The sequence below is a fragment of the Acomys minous genome (assembly GCF_964271855.1).
Source record: "Acomys minous genome assembly, chromosome: 10".
NCBI classification, from domain to species: domain Eukaryota; kingdom Metazoa; phylum Chordata; class Mammalia; order Rodentia; family Muridae; genus Acomys; species Acomys minous.
The window spans coordinates 69,589,482-69,603,844 of NC_140491.1; the positions used below are offsets into that span (position 1 = coordinate 69,589,482).

General features: G+C 51.9%; 1 protein-coding gene across 4 annotated transcripts in view; it reads left to right on the top strand.

The window, feature by feature from the left end:
* The window catches only part of LAMC3 (laminin subunit gamma 3), a 75,774-nt gene that overhangs the window by 15,219 nt on the left and 46,192 nt on the right, over nucleotides 1–14,363 (top strand). For 2 of the 4 annotated variants that reach the window (XM_084797539.1, XM_084797541.1), the window contains exons 4-11: nucleotides 1,748–1,914; nucleotides 3,928–4,116; nucleotides 4,201–4,318; nucleotides 6,617–6,715; nucleotides 9,807–9,943; nucleotides 11,296–11,409; nucleotides 13,916–14,108; nucleotides 14,225–14,343. In XM_084797539.1, coding sequence (XP_084653665.1) covers nucleotides 1,748–1,914; nucleotides 3,928–4,116; nucleotides 4,201–4,318; nucleotides 6,617–6,715; nucleotides 9,807–9,943; nucleotides 11,296–11,409; nucleotides 13,916–14,108; nucleotides 14,225–14,343 — 1,136 coding nt within the window. The remainder of the gene's footprint in view (nucleotides 1–1,747; nucleotides 1,915–3,927; nucleotides 4,117–4,200; nucleotides 4,319–6,616; nucleotides 6,716–9,806; nucleotides 9,944–11,295; nucleotides 11,410–13,915; nucleotides 14,109–14,224; nucleotides 14,344–14,363) is intronic. The other 2 variants (XM_084797540.1, XM_084797542.1) reach the window with 1 other exon arrangement.

The window sequence follows — 14,363 nt, forward strand, 5'->3', positions numbered from 1 at the left end:
TCATGAACAAATAGTACCATATCCCTGTGTCCCCAAATTATGTTTGGCACTGGGCCCTCTGGGAACAGAGGATAGGACTTGGCGGAGCAAGGATGAGCTCTGGCTTGCAGCCCTGCCCTTTAGTGTCTGCCCTTGTTGTGTCCTGAGACTGCTTTATCATCTGTGACGCTGGAGGCCACACAAGGTCGGTGTCTACCCAGCACCCTACATTGCTTACCTTCCAAAGCACTTGCTTGGGTTTTTTGTCTTGTTTTGTTTTGTTTTGGGGGGTTCTGTTTTATTTGTTTTTGTTTTTCGAGACAGGATGTCTCTGTGTAGCCTTGACTGTCCCGGACTCCCTTTGTAAACTAGGCTGGCCTCGAGCTCACGGAGATTCACCTGCCTCTGCCTCCCCGAGTGCTGGGATCAAAGGCGTGCGCCACCACACCTGGCTTCGCTTGCTTGTTTTCGCCGAGTTCACACACCTCTTGACCTTGTAGGTGCCGTGGGAATATAGGCCCAGGGCTGCCCATGGAGGCTTCCCCCTTGCATAGGACACTTCTTTCTTGCCCTTTTTGACACAATTGCAGAATTATCTGAGGTAGCCTCAGCCCAGTAAGGACTGACTGACCCTGTGACCACTTCCCCTGAATCCCAAGTCCCCAAGAGTTGGGACTCTGCGCAGGTAGAGACCGCCTGTGATAGCCGCTTACTAGCTGGCTGCCACGGACAACCTCCCAGGCCTCAGTTTCTCAATCTGCTCAAAGCAGGCCACAGGAGGCTGGTGAGGACGGGTGTGCAGGTCAGTTAGCATTTTTTCAAGACACAGGCTAAGGTCATTTGGGAAGAGAAAACCTCAGCTGAAAAAAATATCTCCATCAGACTGGCATATAGGCCAGTCTCTGAGACATTTTTCCTCCATTAATGATTGACATGGGAGAATCCAGCCCACCGTGGACAATGACACCTCTGGGTCCTGAGTTGTATAAGAAAGAAGGCTGGTTGGGCATGGTGGCGCACGCCTTTAATCCCAGCACTCAGAAGGCAGAGGCAGGCGGACCTCTATGAGTTTGAGGACACCCCGGTGTACAAAGTGAGTCCAAGACAGCCAGGTCTACAACAGAGAAACTCTGTCTCAGAAAAAGAAGAAAAAGAAGGAAGGAAGGAAGGAAGGAAGGAAGGAAGGAAGCAAGCAGGCTGATGCTGGGCAGTGGTGGTACATGCACCTTTAATCCCAGCACTCTGGAGGCAGAGGTGGATTTCTCTGAGTTCCTGGCCAGCCTGATCTACAAATCCAGGACAGCCAAGGCTACATAGAGAAACTTTGTCTCAAAAAAAAAAAAAAAAAAACCAAAACCAAAACAAAACAAAACAAAAGACCCAAAAGAAAGAAAGAAAGAGAGAAAGAAAGAAAGAAAGAAAGCTGGAGCCCATGGGGAGCAAGCCTGTAAGCAACGGTCCTCCTTGGCCTCTGCTTCAATTCCTGCCTCCAGGCTCCTGCCTTGAGTTCTGCCCTGATCTGCCTTCATAATGGACTGTAATGGGTGTGTCAGAGGAAATAAACCCCTTCCTCCCCAGGTTGCTTTTGGTCATAGTGTTTATCACAGCAACAGGAAGCAAACTGGGACAGCAAGGATCATTCCACATAGTGTTTGGGGACCCCAGGGCTCTCCTTATCACAACCCCACCTATGCAGGCAGGACTCTGCAGTCCAGGGGTGGTGCCCTCGCTTCCCTCAGTGCCCCCCTCCTCCTGGTGCTTTCTTCAGGTGCAAATGCAATGGTCACGCCAGTGAGTGCGGCCCCGACGAGGCTGGTCAGCTGGCTTGCCACTGCCAGCACAACACCACGGGTGTCGACTGCGAGCGCTGTCTACCCTTCTTCCAGGACCGCCCGTGGGCCCGAGGCACCGCAGAGGATGCTAACGAGTGTCTGCGTGAGTATCTGTCAGGCGGCAGGCCCTGAAGCTAACAGTGCTGGCTGGGAAACAATCCCCAAAACCTGGGTGGGCCTGGTGTGCAGTGTGGGGTCCCTCAGCTCTGAAGGAGAGATGAACAGATGCTGAGGGGAGCACTTGAGCCGCCGCCCACCTCACAAGTCATCCCAGGACAAGTCCACCCAGAGAGGCGCCTGTGGTAGGAGGGCACTTAGGTCCCCAAACTCGACTTAACCCTTTGTTTTAACTGTTCCAACCCTGGTAGCTAATGAAATCCAGTCCCCACCCACCCACAGGGTTCTGACCCACCCACCCCGGTCTTTCCCACAGTCCCCCACAGTCTCCCACAGTCCCCCACAGTCCCCAGGAGTCCTTTGATGTACCAGCTGTGTGTGGTGTGGCTCTGCCTGCTTAACCTCAAAGACACACTAGTGAAGGGAGGCAGGGGCCCTGGAACCTTCTACGGGGACAACAGAGAGAGAGAGGAGCCTACCCAAAGTGGGTACCAGCCACTCCAGCATCCCACTTTCCCTTCCTGGGCCTCCGCTCTGCTTCGAGACTTCCATCCACACATAGCCTTGTAGCTGGCCTCCTAGGCTCCGGCCACGATCTTCCAGAGCTGGGGTGGGGAGGAGGCAGCTTTTCCCTTGGGCAGACAGCTTTATCCCGTCTGCAGGAGCCTCCCAGGGGTCGGCGCAGTCCTAATGAGTTCATCTTGGCTTGCTAGCCTGCCTCCCTGAGTGAAGACTTGCTGGTTCCCTGCTTGGGCCAAGTCTGTGCCTCTCTCTACATGATGGGGATGCTAAGGACCAGACTGCCCTCACACCATGCCCTTACCTACAAGGTCAAATGTCTGTCCTCACAGTCACCAGCCAGGAAGATGAGGTTTCAGGCCTGATCTCTGGGCAGCCTCTGGGTCCCCAATTCTTCCCCTTTCACATCTCTGCAACCCTCTCCCCTGGGTGCCTGCAACCTCCTCCACCTGCAGTGAAGGGTCTGCAGAGAGTGCAAATTCAGTTCTGCCCCTCCCCCTAACCACACCCTATGCCTCCTCCCTGTAGCGTCAGGCTCCCAGCCTCCTGGCACCTCTGTCTCCCAGTTGCCTTGGCACCACACACCACTTACCTGACAGTATCCCCTCCCTGCCCATCACAAGGCATGTTGCCCACAGCCAGCCTCTTGACAAACACACACCAAACAGACAATCCTTTCCTCTTGTTCAGACTGCCTCCTCTCAGCTAGGATACACTTCCTCCTCCATCGCCTTCCTCTCTCCTAACACCTTTCTGACTCTTTCCAAGAAAGTGTTGTTTTGGAGTGTTTGTTTATTTGCATTTTTATTTTATTTTATTTCATTTTATTTATTTATTTATTTTTGGGTTTTTTTTCGAGACAGGGTTTCTCTGTGTAGCCTTGGCTGGCCTGGACTCACTTTGTAGACCAGGCTGGCCTCGAACTCACAGCAATCTGCCTGCCTCTGCCTCCCGAGTGCTGGGATGAAAAGTGTGCGCCACCACGCCCGGCTTAGAGTGTTTATTAATGGAGTCCACTTAGTTCTTTTACTTTAATGCTTTACTTATTTTTTATTTCATTTGCATTTGGTATTTTGTTGACCTTGAGTTACAGACAGGTGTGAGCTGCCATGTGGGTTCTGGGAATTGAACCCAGGTCCTCTTGGAAAAGCAGCCAGGGCCGCTGAGCTATCTCTGCAGCCCCACCCACCTAACTCCTAAAGAACACCCTGTTCAGGAGTCTCAGATGGCTGAGCTCTGTGTGCTTTGTCAAGCTGAGCCTGAGTGCCGTCCAGGACTCTGGCCTTTCGTGTTAGTCACTCTTCTCGTTGCTATGACAAAATGCCTGACAAAAGTACTATAAGAAAAGAAAGGTTACCTGCTCCGGAGACACCTGCTCCGGAGAGCACAGCACCCCAGCCCCGGCAGAGCAGGTCACACACACACACACACACACACACACACACACACACACACACACCTCTGTCCCCGTCTCTCACAGCCTGCAACTGTAGCGGCCACTCTGAGGAGTGCACATTTGACAAAGAGCTCTTTCGGAGCACGGGCCACGGCGGGCACTGTCATCACTGCCGCGACCACACAGCCGGGCCGCACTGTGAGCACTGTGAGAGGAACTATTATAGATGGGGCACAAGGACCCCATGCCAACCCTGTGACTGCCACCCAGCAGGTGAGTGGTTCCAGCTCCACCCTTCCTCGGGCGCCTACCCTCGGCTCCTGCTACCTCCCACTGCCCTGTGTCCCTCCTCTCCAGGCTCCCTGAGTCTCCAGTGTGACAGCTCGGGCACCTGTGCCTGCAGGCCCACAGTGACGGGTTGGAAATGTGACCGCTGCCTGCCTGGGTTCCACTCGCTCAGTGAGGGTGGCTGCAGGTGAGTGTGTGGGGTCAGTTGGTCTGTGTTAACCTCGATGTGTGTTTGTGACACATAAGACACAGAAGGACCAGAAGCCCAGCTGTCCTCTCCTTTACATCTCTGCCTAACATTTCTTACCCTGTAGCTATCGGGCCCCAGTCTTATAGAGCTGGAGACACAGGAAGGACTAACCAGCCCGTTTGGGTGGGGGATAGGGGAGCCCTGGGAGCCCCATTTGTTGTGAGAGGAACAGAACCCCAGGTTGAATCTGAGGCCCGATGAGTAAGGGACACAGAGATGCTCCAGGTGGGGAGTACAGCCAAAGCTGAGACAAGGACCAGGTGAGGCTCGGGTCTGGAAGAAAGAAGGGCCTGGTGCAGAGAGGGCCTTGTGGGAGCTGTGAGAAGAGAGAGAGGCCAGGGCAGATGTCTATGTCAGAGGCAGGAGCCGGGCTGGCCCTGCAGAAGGGTGAAAGGGACAGGCAGATTCCAGAGCCCACATCTGAGGCGACAGAAGATTGAGGAGGAGGAAGGGATGAGGGCCGGTCCTCATGGCAGAGGGCCAGGTGGAAGCTGGGCAGGGAGCCAGCCATTATATTTGTGTTTGGAGCGCATGGCACCTGGTCCTGAGGAGAGAGACCAGCAATCTACCACAGGCTGGATCTTAGGAGAGGGGGCCAGACACATTTAGTTACCCGTAGTTTATGGTGGACTCCACAGTGAACAATACTGCAGACAAATTCAAAAGCGTAGTCTTATAGAGCCTAGGACTGGCCTCAAAATCACCACACAGCAATGGACGACCTCCTGCAGGAATTAAACTGTGCACTACCATGGCCAGTTTTATGTGGCGCTGGGGATTGAACTCAGGACTTCATGCATGCTAGACACATTTTCTACTGTCCCCTGGAAGCACTTTTAAATGGGCTTGTCAAGGCTGAGGAGATAGCTCAGTTGTCAAAGTGTTTGCTGTGCAAGTGTGAGGCTGTGAGCTCAGCTCCCCAGGAACCATGTAAAGATCACAAAAGCCAAGTGTAGCAGTGCGCATCTGCGACTCCAGGGCCGAGGGCTGGCAAGCTAGCAAAGACAAGCGGGTCGCAGGAGCTTGCTGGCCAACCAGCCTCGCCAAATCGGTAGGCTCCACGTTCAGTGAGAAACACTGCCTCAAAAGATAAGAATAAAAGCTCGGAGCCGTGGCGCAAGCCTGCCATCCCAGGACTCAGGAGGCAGAGGCAGGCGGAACTCTGAGTTCGAGGCCAGCCTAGGCTACAGACCGAGTTCCAAGACAGCTAGGGCTCCACAGAGGAGAAAGAAAAAAAAAAAGTGGAATACAAGAAACCTATCTTTAACCTATGACCTCCACACACACAAGGGGGGGAAAACCCAAATAAATAAACTTGCCTTTGATGAGTAACCCCCACATCCCCACACATTTGAGAGGCAGGAGAGCTTGTTGAGTAGATGTGGTGGCACAAAGTCCCTTCTCCCAGAAGTGCCTCCTCAGCCTGTGTCACACACAGCTACCCATTCTGTGGTCCTCGGCAGAGGCACCGTCCCCTCGAGAAGCCTCTGCCCTTCGTTCCCTCCCATTCTCCAAGGCTGGGCCAGACACAGCTCCCTAGTGCTGCCTCAGCTCTGTCCATCCACCACCTTCACAGCAGGGTGGGGCCTGCCTTTCTCTTTTCTTTTCTTTCTTTTTTCTTTCTTTTTTTTTTTTTTTTTTTTTTTTTTGGTTGTTGTTGTTGTTTTCTTTTTGAGACAGGGTTTCTCTGTGTAGCCTTGGCTGTCCTGGACTCACTTTGTAGACCAGGCTGGCCTCGAACTCACAGTGATCAGCCTGCCTCTGCCTGCCTCTGCCTCCCGAGAGCTGGGATTAAAGGCGCGCGCCACCACACCCCCGGGTCCTGCCTTTCTACCTGTCTGTCCTCACTGGACTCTGGGATCCGTGAGGACGGGAACTAAGCCTTAGCAGATGAGGTGTGGGTGATGGAGGGATGGAGGGACCACAGGGTGGGAGGGACAGCAAGCGCAGGGGTGATGGATGGGTAAATGCACCCATGGAGGAGTGAGTACATAAGTGGACGGTGGGCAGATGGCAAGTGATAACACGAGTGGGGGGTGGGTGGATGCACCAATGGGAGGGGTGGGGCGGGGCAGGGACGTCATCATTGCATGGGTAGGTAGGGCACTTCCTGCTAAAGTGGGACCGGGGAAGCCAGGGACAGTCTTTTGGGAATCCTATCCCCTCTTCCTATGCACAGGGTACCCCACCACGGAGTTGGGCAATGGACATGTGTTTTCTCTGTTTCTTTGGCAGACCCTGTACCTGCAATGTCGCCGGCAGCTTGGGCACCTGTGACCCCCGCAGTGGGAACTGCCCGTGCAAGGAGAATGTAGAAGGCAGCCTATGCGACAGGTGGGTGTGCCGGTCTACATGGAGCTACCAGAAGTTTCTGGTAAGGCAACAAATCTGTGTAGTAAGGGGAGTGGCAGGACAGGGTCCTCAGAGACTTGGGCAGGTCTGTCACCCACATCCTTTCTCCGGGGGCCTGCTACCCAGGAAACTACCCACAGGCCTCATAGGCGTTGCTTATATTTTGACCCAACACCCAAAAAACTGCTGAGTTTTTTTCTTAGCTGAGGAAAAATGCATCATTGCTTCAAGATCAGAATCCTGAAAAGAAAGCTCTAGAAAGATAGGAAGAGCTTGTCTAATTCAGGCAGCAAATCCCTGGTATCATATTTCAGCTCTTCTGCCTGACACCCACGGCAGACATCACTAATGGAGAACCGTCACAGCCCTCCCATCTCACACCCACGGCAGACATCACTAATGGAACACAACAATCTTTTTTTTTTCTTTTTCTTTTCTTTTTTTTTTTTTTAAAGATTTATTTATTTTATACCATGTTTCACATGCATGTACACCTGCAGGCCAGAAGAGGGCACCAGATCGCAGTATAGATGGTTGTGAGCCACCATGTGGTTGTGGGAAATGAACTCAGGACCCTTGGAAGTGCAGCCAGTGCTCTTAACCTCTGAGCCATCTCTCCAGCCCGGAACACAACAATCTTAACCTCAGAACCTTCTCCATGCTTTGCTCCAGGGAGCCCCTACCAACTGAGCTAAGAGTCATCCCTGGCCTGTGTGAAAGGGATACAGGAGCCATCTGCAGCAAATCCGAAAGCTGGAACAATTTGAATAACAAAATTAATAACGACGCGATTGCTTTATAACCCTAAGAATGGAGCAGCTACCCATAGTACAAATTAGATGATTGGACAAATAAACAGATAAGGACAGTGGGGCAAATCTTCAGAATTCTAAATGATAAAGAAGGGTGGCCAGACGTGGTGGTGCACACCTTTAATCCCAGCACTCAGGAGGCAGAGGCAGGTGGATTGCTGTGAGTTCAAGGCCAGCCTGGTCTACAAAGTGAGTCTAGGACAGCCAAGGCTGCACAGAGAAACCCTGTCTCGGAAAGAAAAATACAAAACAAAACAAACAAACAACAAAAAAAGATATAGCCCTGGAAATAGTTACTAACTACAGTGGTGGTTTTCAAGTGTGTTCCAAGCAAGTTCTTTGATATTTGTCCTCTTGGAAGGTGCTGGGTTTTTTGTTTTTTGTTTTTTGTTTTTGTTTTTGTTTTTTCTGTTTTTTGAGACAGGGTTTCTCTCTGTGTAGCCCTGGCTATCCTAGACTCGCTTTGTAGACCAGGCTGGCCTCAAACTCACAGGGATCTGCCTGCCTCTGCCTACCAAGTGCTGGGATTAAAAGCGTGTGCCACCAAGCCTGGCTATGTTTTGTGGGGTTTTATGGTTTGCTTTTGAGACAGTTTCTCACTGTGCAGCCTAGGCTGCCCCAGCACTTAGAGGTCTGCCTGCTTCTGCCTCCTGAGTTTTGGGACTAAGTGCTGTGCTACCACACCTGGTCCTCAGGTAGGCCAAGCTAACCTGAAACTCACTATGTAGCAGAAAATGACCCTGAATTCCTGTCCTCTCTACCTTCACCTCCTAATTACCGGGGTTACTGGTATGCACCACCAGGCCTGGCCAGTGTCCCACTTCCTTTTTTATTTTTTTTGGAGACAGGGCCTCTCTGTGTAACCTTGGCTGTCCTGGACTCACTTTGTAGACCAGGACAGCCTTGAACTCACAGCGATCTGCCTGCCTCTGCCTCCCGAGTGCTGGAATTACAGGCGTGTGCCACCACGCCTGGCGTCAGTGTCCCACTTCTAATGACTAAACTTAGTACTTAAGCCACTGCTGATGTCACTAGGGAGCTAAGACAGGAGGATTGTCAGGAGCACAAGGCCAGGCCAGAACATAACATAAGACCCTGCCACAAAAACAAAAACAAACAAACAAAAGTCAAGAGGCTGAGAGGATGGCTCAGCAGTTAAAAGCTCTTGCTTCTTTTCCAGAGGACCCGGGTTCAATTCCCAGCACCCACATAGTGGCTTACAACCTTCTGCAACTCTAGTTCCAGGGAATTCAAAACCATCCATGGACCCTGCAGGCACCAGACATATGCATGATACACAAACATGCATGCAGGCAAAACACCCATACATATTTTTTATTTAAAAATTCACTTAAGCAAAAAAAAAAAAAAAAAAAAAAAAGCATTTAAGCGCTAGACGTGGTGGCGCACACCTTTAATCCCAGCACTCGGGAGGCAGAGGCAGGCGGATTATTGTGAGTTTGAGGCTAGCCTAGTCTACAAAGCGAGTCCAGGACAGCCAATGCTACACAGAGAAACCCTGTCTTGAAAAATCAAAAAGATAAAAATAAATAAATAAATAAATAAAATAAAAATTCATTTTTAAAAAACCAAAAAAAAACAAACACTGGGTAATGGTGGCACATGCCTTTAATGCCAGTATGGATCTCTGTGAGTTTGAGGCCAGCCTGGTCTACAGAGCGAGTTCCAGAACAGCCAAAGCTATACACAAGGAAACTCTGTCTTGAAAAACCAAACCAAACCAAACAAACAAAAACCAAACCAACCAAACAAACCAAACCAACCAACCACCACCAACAAAACCCAAAGCCTGTTGTGGTGTTGTGGTAGTGTACACCTTTAGTGTCAGTACTCAGGAGGCAAAGGCGGAAAGATCTCTGTGAATTCCAGGCCTATCTTATCTACAGAGCGAGACCCTGTGCCAAACAAACCAACCACAGAAATGAAGGTGTCAAGATCACAAGAGAGGAGGAGGAGATGTTTACAAGTCAGAGGAGACACGGACAGTGTCAGGTCCTGGAGCAAGGACACATGTTAGTGAGAAAAGAGGAAACCATGACACAGCCGGTGCTGGCCTCTTGGCTTTGCAGCCATGTGTCAGCAGCAGCGACACAGAGCAAGAAGGCCTGGGGCTGTCTGTCCTGTCTGTGTAACTTGTGATTCTAAAATGTGAAAAATAAAAATGATCTGAATCATCTACCCGGGTCCCCTTTCCATCTCGTCCTGGCTCGGGCCTGTGACGCATCCTGACTCTCCTACAGATGTCGCCCCGGGACATTTAACCTGCAGCCCCACAACCCAGCAGGCTGCAGCGGCTGCTTCTGTTACGGCCACTCCAAGGTGTGTGGGCCCGCTGCCGGGTTCCAGGCACACCACGTCCTCTCAGACTTCCGCCAGGGTAAGCCGTGCTCAAGGGTTGTCTCCCAGGTAAGGGTGGGGGGTTCCTTACCTTGGCTGGGAATCTCTCTTTGGAAGCTGGGATGGGGACAAGGACAGCCTTTCCACCATGTCCCCCTTTGGAAAGATACCCTATGCCGCACAGCCTTGGTGAGTAGAGTGCGGCAGAGACTCCTCCAGCCCCTGCCTGCTCCCTCTGGGCTCCCTTTTTTTTTTTTTTTTTTGGTTGTTCAAGACAGGGTTTCTCTGTGTAGCTTTGGCTGTCCTGGACTCACCATGTAGAACAGGCTGGCCTTGAACTCACAGCGTTCTGCCTGCCTCTGCCTCCCAAGTGCTGGGATTCACAATGCCCACGCCCGGCTCAGACTCTAGCTCTTTATCCTCAGGGTGGCGTTGCTGTGTTGCTTACTCAGGCTGGGTTGCTTCAGGTACCCTGAGCTCTGCAGGTCAGCCCCTCCCCGTAATCCGTTCCCCCCCCCCCGCTCCCCCCCCCCCCCCCCCCCCCCCGTTCATCTTCAGGAGAACTAGTCTCCTTAGCATATCTGAGCTCCAATTTAGACTCTTGGCCTTCACATTTTTTAAAAGATTTTTTTTTTAATTTTAAAAAGGATTTATTTATCATATACACACAGTGTTTTGCTTAGCTTACATATACACCAGAAGAGGGAGCCAGATCTCATCATAGATGGTTGTGAGCCACCACGTGGTTGCTGGGAATTGAACTCAGGACCTTCGGAAGAGCAGGCAGCACTCTTAACCTCTGAGCCACCTCTCCAGCCCCAGCCTTTACGTATTAAGCGCCTGATGTATGCAAGGCAATCTCAGCATCCTCGTAGATAGGTGTTCTCGTTCCCGTTGTACAGACTCCATCCCCGGTCTGTCTAAGATCTGTTCTGGCTGCCATGGTTGTGTCTTTGGAACAAGAAGGGCGGCGCTCCAAGCTCTGCAATCCCTCGGAGCTGGTGTGCCCCGCCACATTCCCCGGACACCTGGCAGTTTAGAGTCTGAAGAATGGTCTTTGGGCATCTTGTCCGGAAAGTCTAGATACAGAGGCAGTGCGCCCTCTGCTGGACATCAGGCAGAAAGCAGGACAGTGTGTGCCGGTGGCTGAGCCGAATGCAGCCAGGGCTTGTCTTCGGAATCCTAAGATAATATGGAGAGGGCTCAGTGGGTACGGTTCTTGCCAAACATCCGCGAGCTTTTCCGAGACGTGGGGTCATGATCACACCTTGGGAGACAAGGTCTCATGTAACCCAGTCTGGACCCAACTTTAGAGCCCTGCTGGACTTGTCACTGAAAGCCAGCTTTCAAGCCTCTCGCTGTTGGGGTGAGTAGTCTGTGTTTGATGTTTAGGAGCCGCCGGTGGCTGGCAGGCCAGAAGCATGGGGGTGTCAGAGCATCCTCTGCAATGGAACCAGAGTGGGATCCCCCTGGGCTGGCAAGGAGGAGAGGAACTCTCAGCACCAGGTAGGCGACAGGCCCTGCTGGTCACACCACCCACGTCCCTGCGTCACAGTACCATAGTGACGAGCTCTAAAAGACAGGTTAACCTCAGCTCACAGTTCCTTTTCAAGGTCAAGTGTACATCTCCTGGTAGCCTTCTTGTCCCCAGAGTCCTGAGGTGGCACCTTGCATGAAGTCCCCCCAGCAGGATTCAACCATGGGGACCTCACCATAGCCATTTCACTTTCATCCTAGTCCTCTGCCCCCGAACACTACTGTCAGACTAAATTCCCACCTCTTAACATCTTACTAAAGGGGTCCCATTTCAGTACAAGTTTAGGGGTGCCAGGCAAACAGGTGCTGGCAAAGCAGCCATGATTTCTGTGGCTGAGAATGCACACGTTTAGTCTCTCAGTGTTTTGGAAACCCGAAGCATGGGATGGACGTCATGGGGCTGTGTTCCTTCAGGGGCCTCAGGAGCAGAGATTGTCTCCCTTTCAACAGTCATACCCTCCCCCACCTTCAGAGCGGTTGCCTTTATTCCCCCCGCCCCCAAGACAGGGTTTCTCTGTGTAGCCTTGGCTGTTCTGGACTCACAAGGCTGGCCTTGAACGCACAGCGATCCACTTGCCTCGCCTCCCAAGTGCTGGGAGCTTTGGTTTTTTTCAGGACAGGGTTTCTCTGTGTAATAGCCATGGCTGGAACTCTCTTTGTAGACCGAGCTGGCCTCCAAACTCACAGCAATCTCCTTGCCTGTGCCTCCGGGGTGCTGGTATTAAAGGCATACACCACCACGCCTGGCTCTACTTACTTATTTTTACATACGAGGGCTCCATCTGCATATACACCTACCCACCAGAAGAGGGCAATAGAGGGCATAGATGGTTGTGAGCCACCATGTGGGTGCTGGGAAGTGAACTCAGGTCCTCTGGAAGAGTAGACAATGTTCTTAACCGCTGAGCCATCATCTCTCCAGCCCCACGGTTGTCTTTCTTACAACCACAGCCAGCCTCCACCTTTCTCCCTGGAGACTCCCTTGGACCTCACTGGATAGTCCAGTAGACCTATCCCACGGTCAGTGGGCCGACACCCCCCAACTCCATCTGCAGTCTTTTTTTATTTTTTTAAGATTTATTTATTATTTATACAGTATTCTGTCTGCACATGAGCCAGCAGAGCAGAAGAGGGCACGAGATCTCATTATAGATGGTTGTGAACCACCATGTGGTTGCCGGGAATTGAACTCATGACCTTCGGAAGAGCAGTCAGTGCTCCTAACCTCTGAGCCATCTCTCCAGTCTTAATCCTTTTCGTCTGGTCCAGTTGCCTCTGCATAGACCCTAGGGATTATGCTTGGGGATACTTTTGGGTACTGTGACTCTTCAGTCAGACCACCGCATAAGTGAAATCAGCAAAATGCCATAACTGTGTGTGTGTGTGTGTGTGTGTGTGTGTGTGTGTGTGTGTGTGTGTGTGACGCATGTTTGCATGTGAATGGGTACAATTGTGCATATGGGTGCAAGGGTACATGGAAGCCGGAAGTGGATGTCTGAAATCATTCTCCACCCCTCTTCCACCTAGTTCACCGGGGCAGGGTGTCTCAATCAAACCCAGAGCTCACTGATACAGCCAGTCTCACACTAGCCAGCTCGCTCTATAGATCTCCTAGCTCTACTTTTTAAAAAAGATTTATTTATTTTTAGTTTATGTATATGAGTGCTCTGCCTGCATGTACACTTGCAGGGCACCAGATCACGTTATAAATGCTTATGAGTCACCATGTGCTTGCTGGGAATTACACTCTGGACCTCTGGAAGAGCAGTCAGTGCTCTTAAACCGCTGAGCCATCTCTCTAGCCCCTATCTCCACTTTCTAAGGCTGGAATTACAGCCTTTACGTGGGCTCTGGGGATCCAGACTCTGGTCCTCTCACTTTCGAGTCAAGTGCTTTAACCGCCATCTCCCCAGCCCTGGCCTTGGGTTTTCTTTTCTTTTCTTTTTTCTTTTCTTTCTTTCTTTCTTTTCTTTTCTTTCTTTCTTTCTTTTTTTTTTTTGGAGGCGGGGGGGGGGGAGGGGTTGGTTTTTCAACACAGAGTTTCTCTGTGTAGCCTTGACTACCCTGGACTCACTTTGTAGACCAGGCTGGCCTTGAACTCACGGCGATCCACCTGCCTCTGCCTCCCAAGTGCTGGGATTAAAGGCGTGCGCCACCACTGCCCAGCTCTGGCCTTGGCTTTTCTCTTTTTTTTTTTTTTTTTTTTGGTTTTTCAAGACAGGGTCTCTCTGTGTAGCCTTGGCTGTCCTGGACTCACTTTGTAGACCAGGCTGGCCTTGAACTCACAGGTATCCACCTGCCTCTGCCTCCCAAGTGCTGGGATTAAAGGCGTGCGCCACCACGCCCGGCTCTGGCCTTGGCTTTTCTATCCGCTGCAGACACACATTGTTTGGATGCTTGATTGTTGCCATGGATACAGATGCTAGGATCAAGTTAAGCGTATGGAGATACCAAAGCCTCCCCCTCTTATCTTCAGACAAGTTCCTGGGAGACCAGAGACTCAGCTATGGACAGCCAGTCACACTGACCCTCCAAGTCCCCCCTGGGGGCTCCCCACCTCCTATGCTGCTGAGACTGGAGGGGGCAGGTTTGGCTGTGGCTCTGAGGCCCTCCAGTCCACCCAGCCCTCAGGACACCAGGCAGCCAGGACAAGTTCAGCTCTCGTTCCTGTAAGTGGCCTCCCTGTCCTGAGAGATGGGCGTGCAGTGGGTAGGCACACTGGGAGCTTCCTGAGGAACCCAGGCTCTTGGTGCCACCTGTCCCGCTGACTTCCTGTCCCTTACAGGCTGCAGGAGACCTCTGAGGAGGCAGAGCCCCCGCTGCCCGCCTTCCACTTCCAGCGCCTGCTTGCCAATCTGACTGCTCTGCACATCTGGACCAGTGGCCAAGGCGGGGGCCGTTCTGGTCAGTATGATAACATGCCC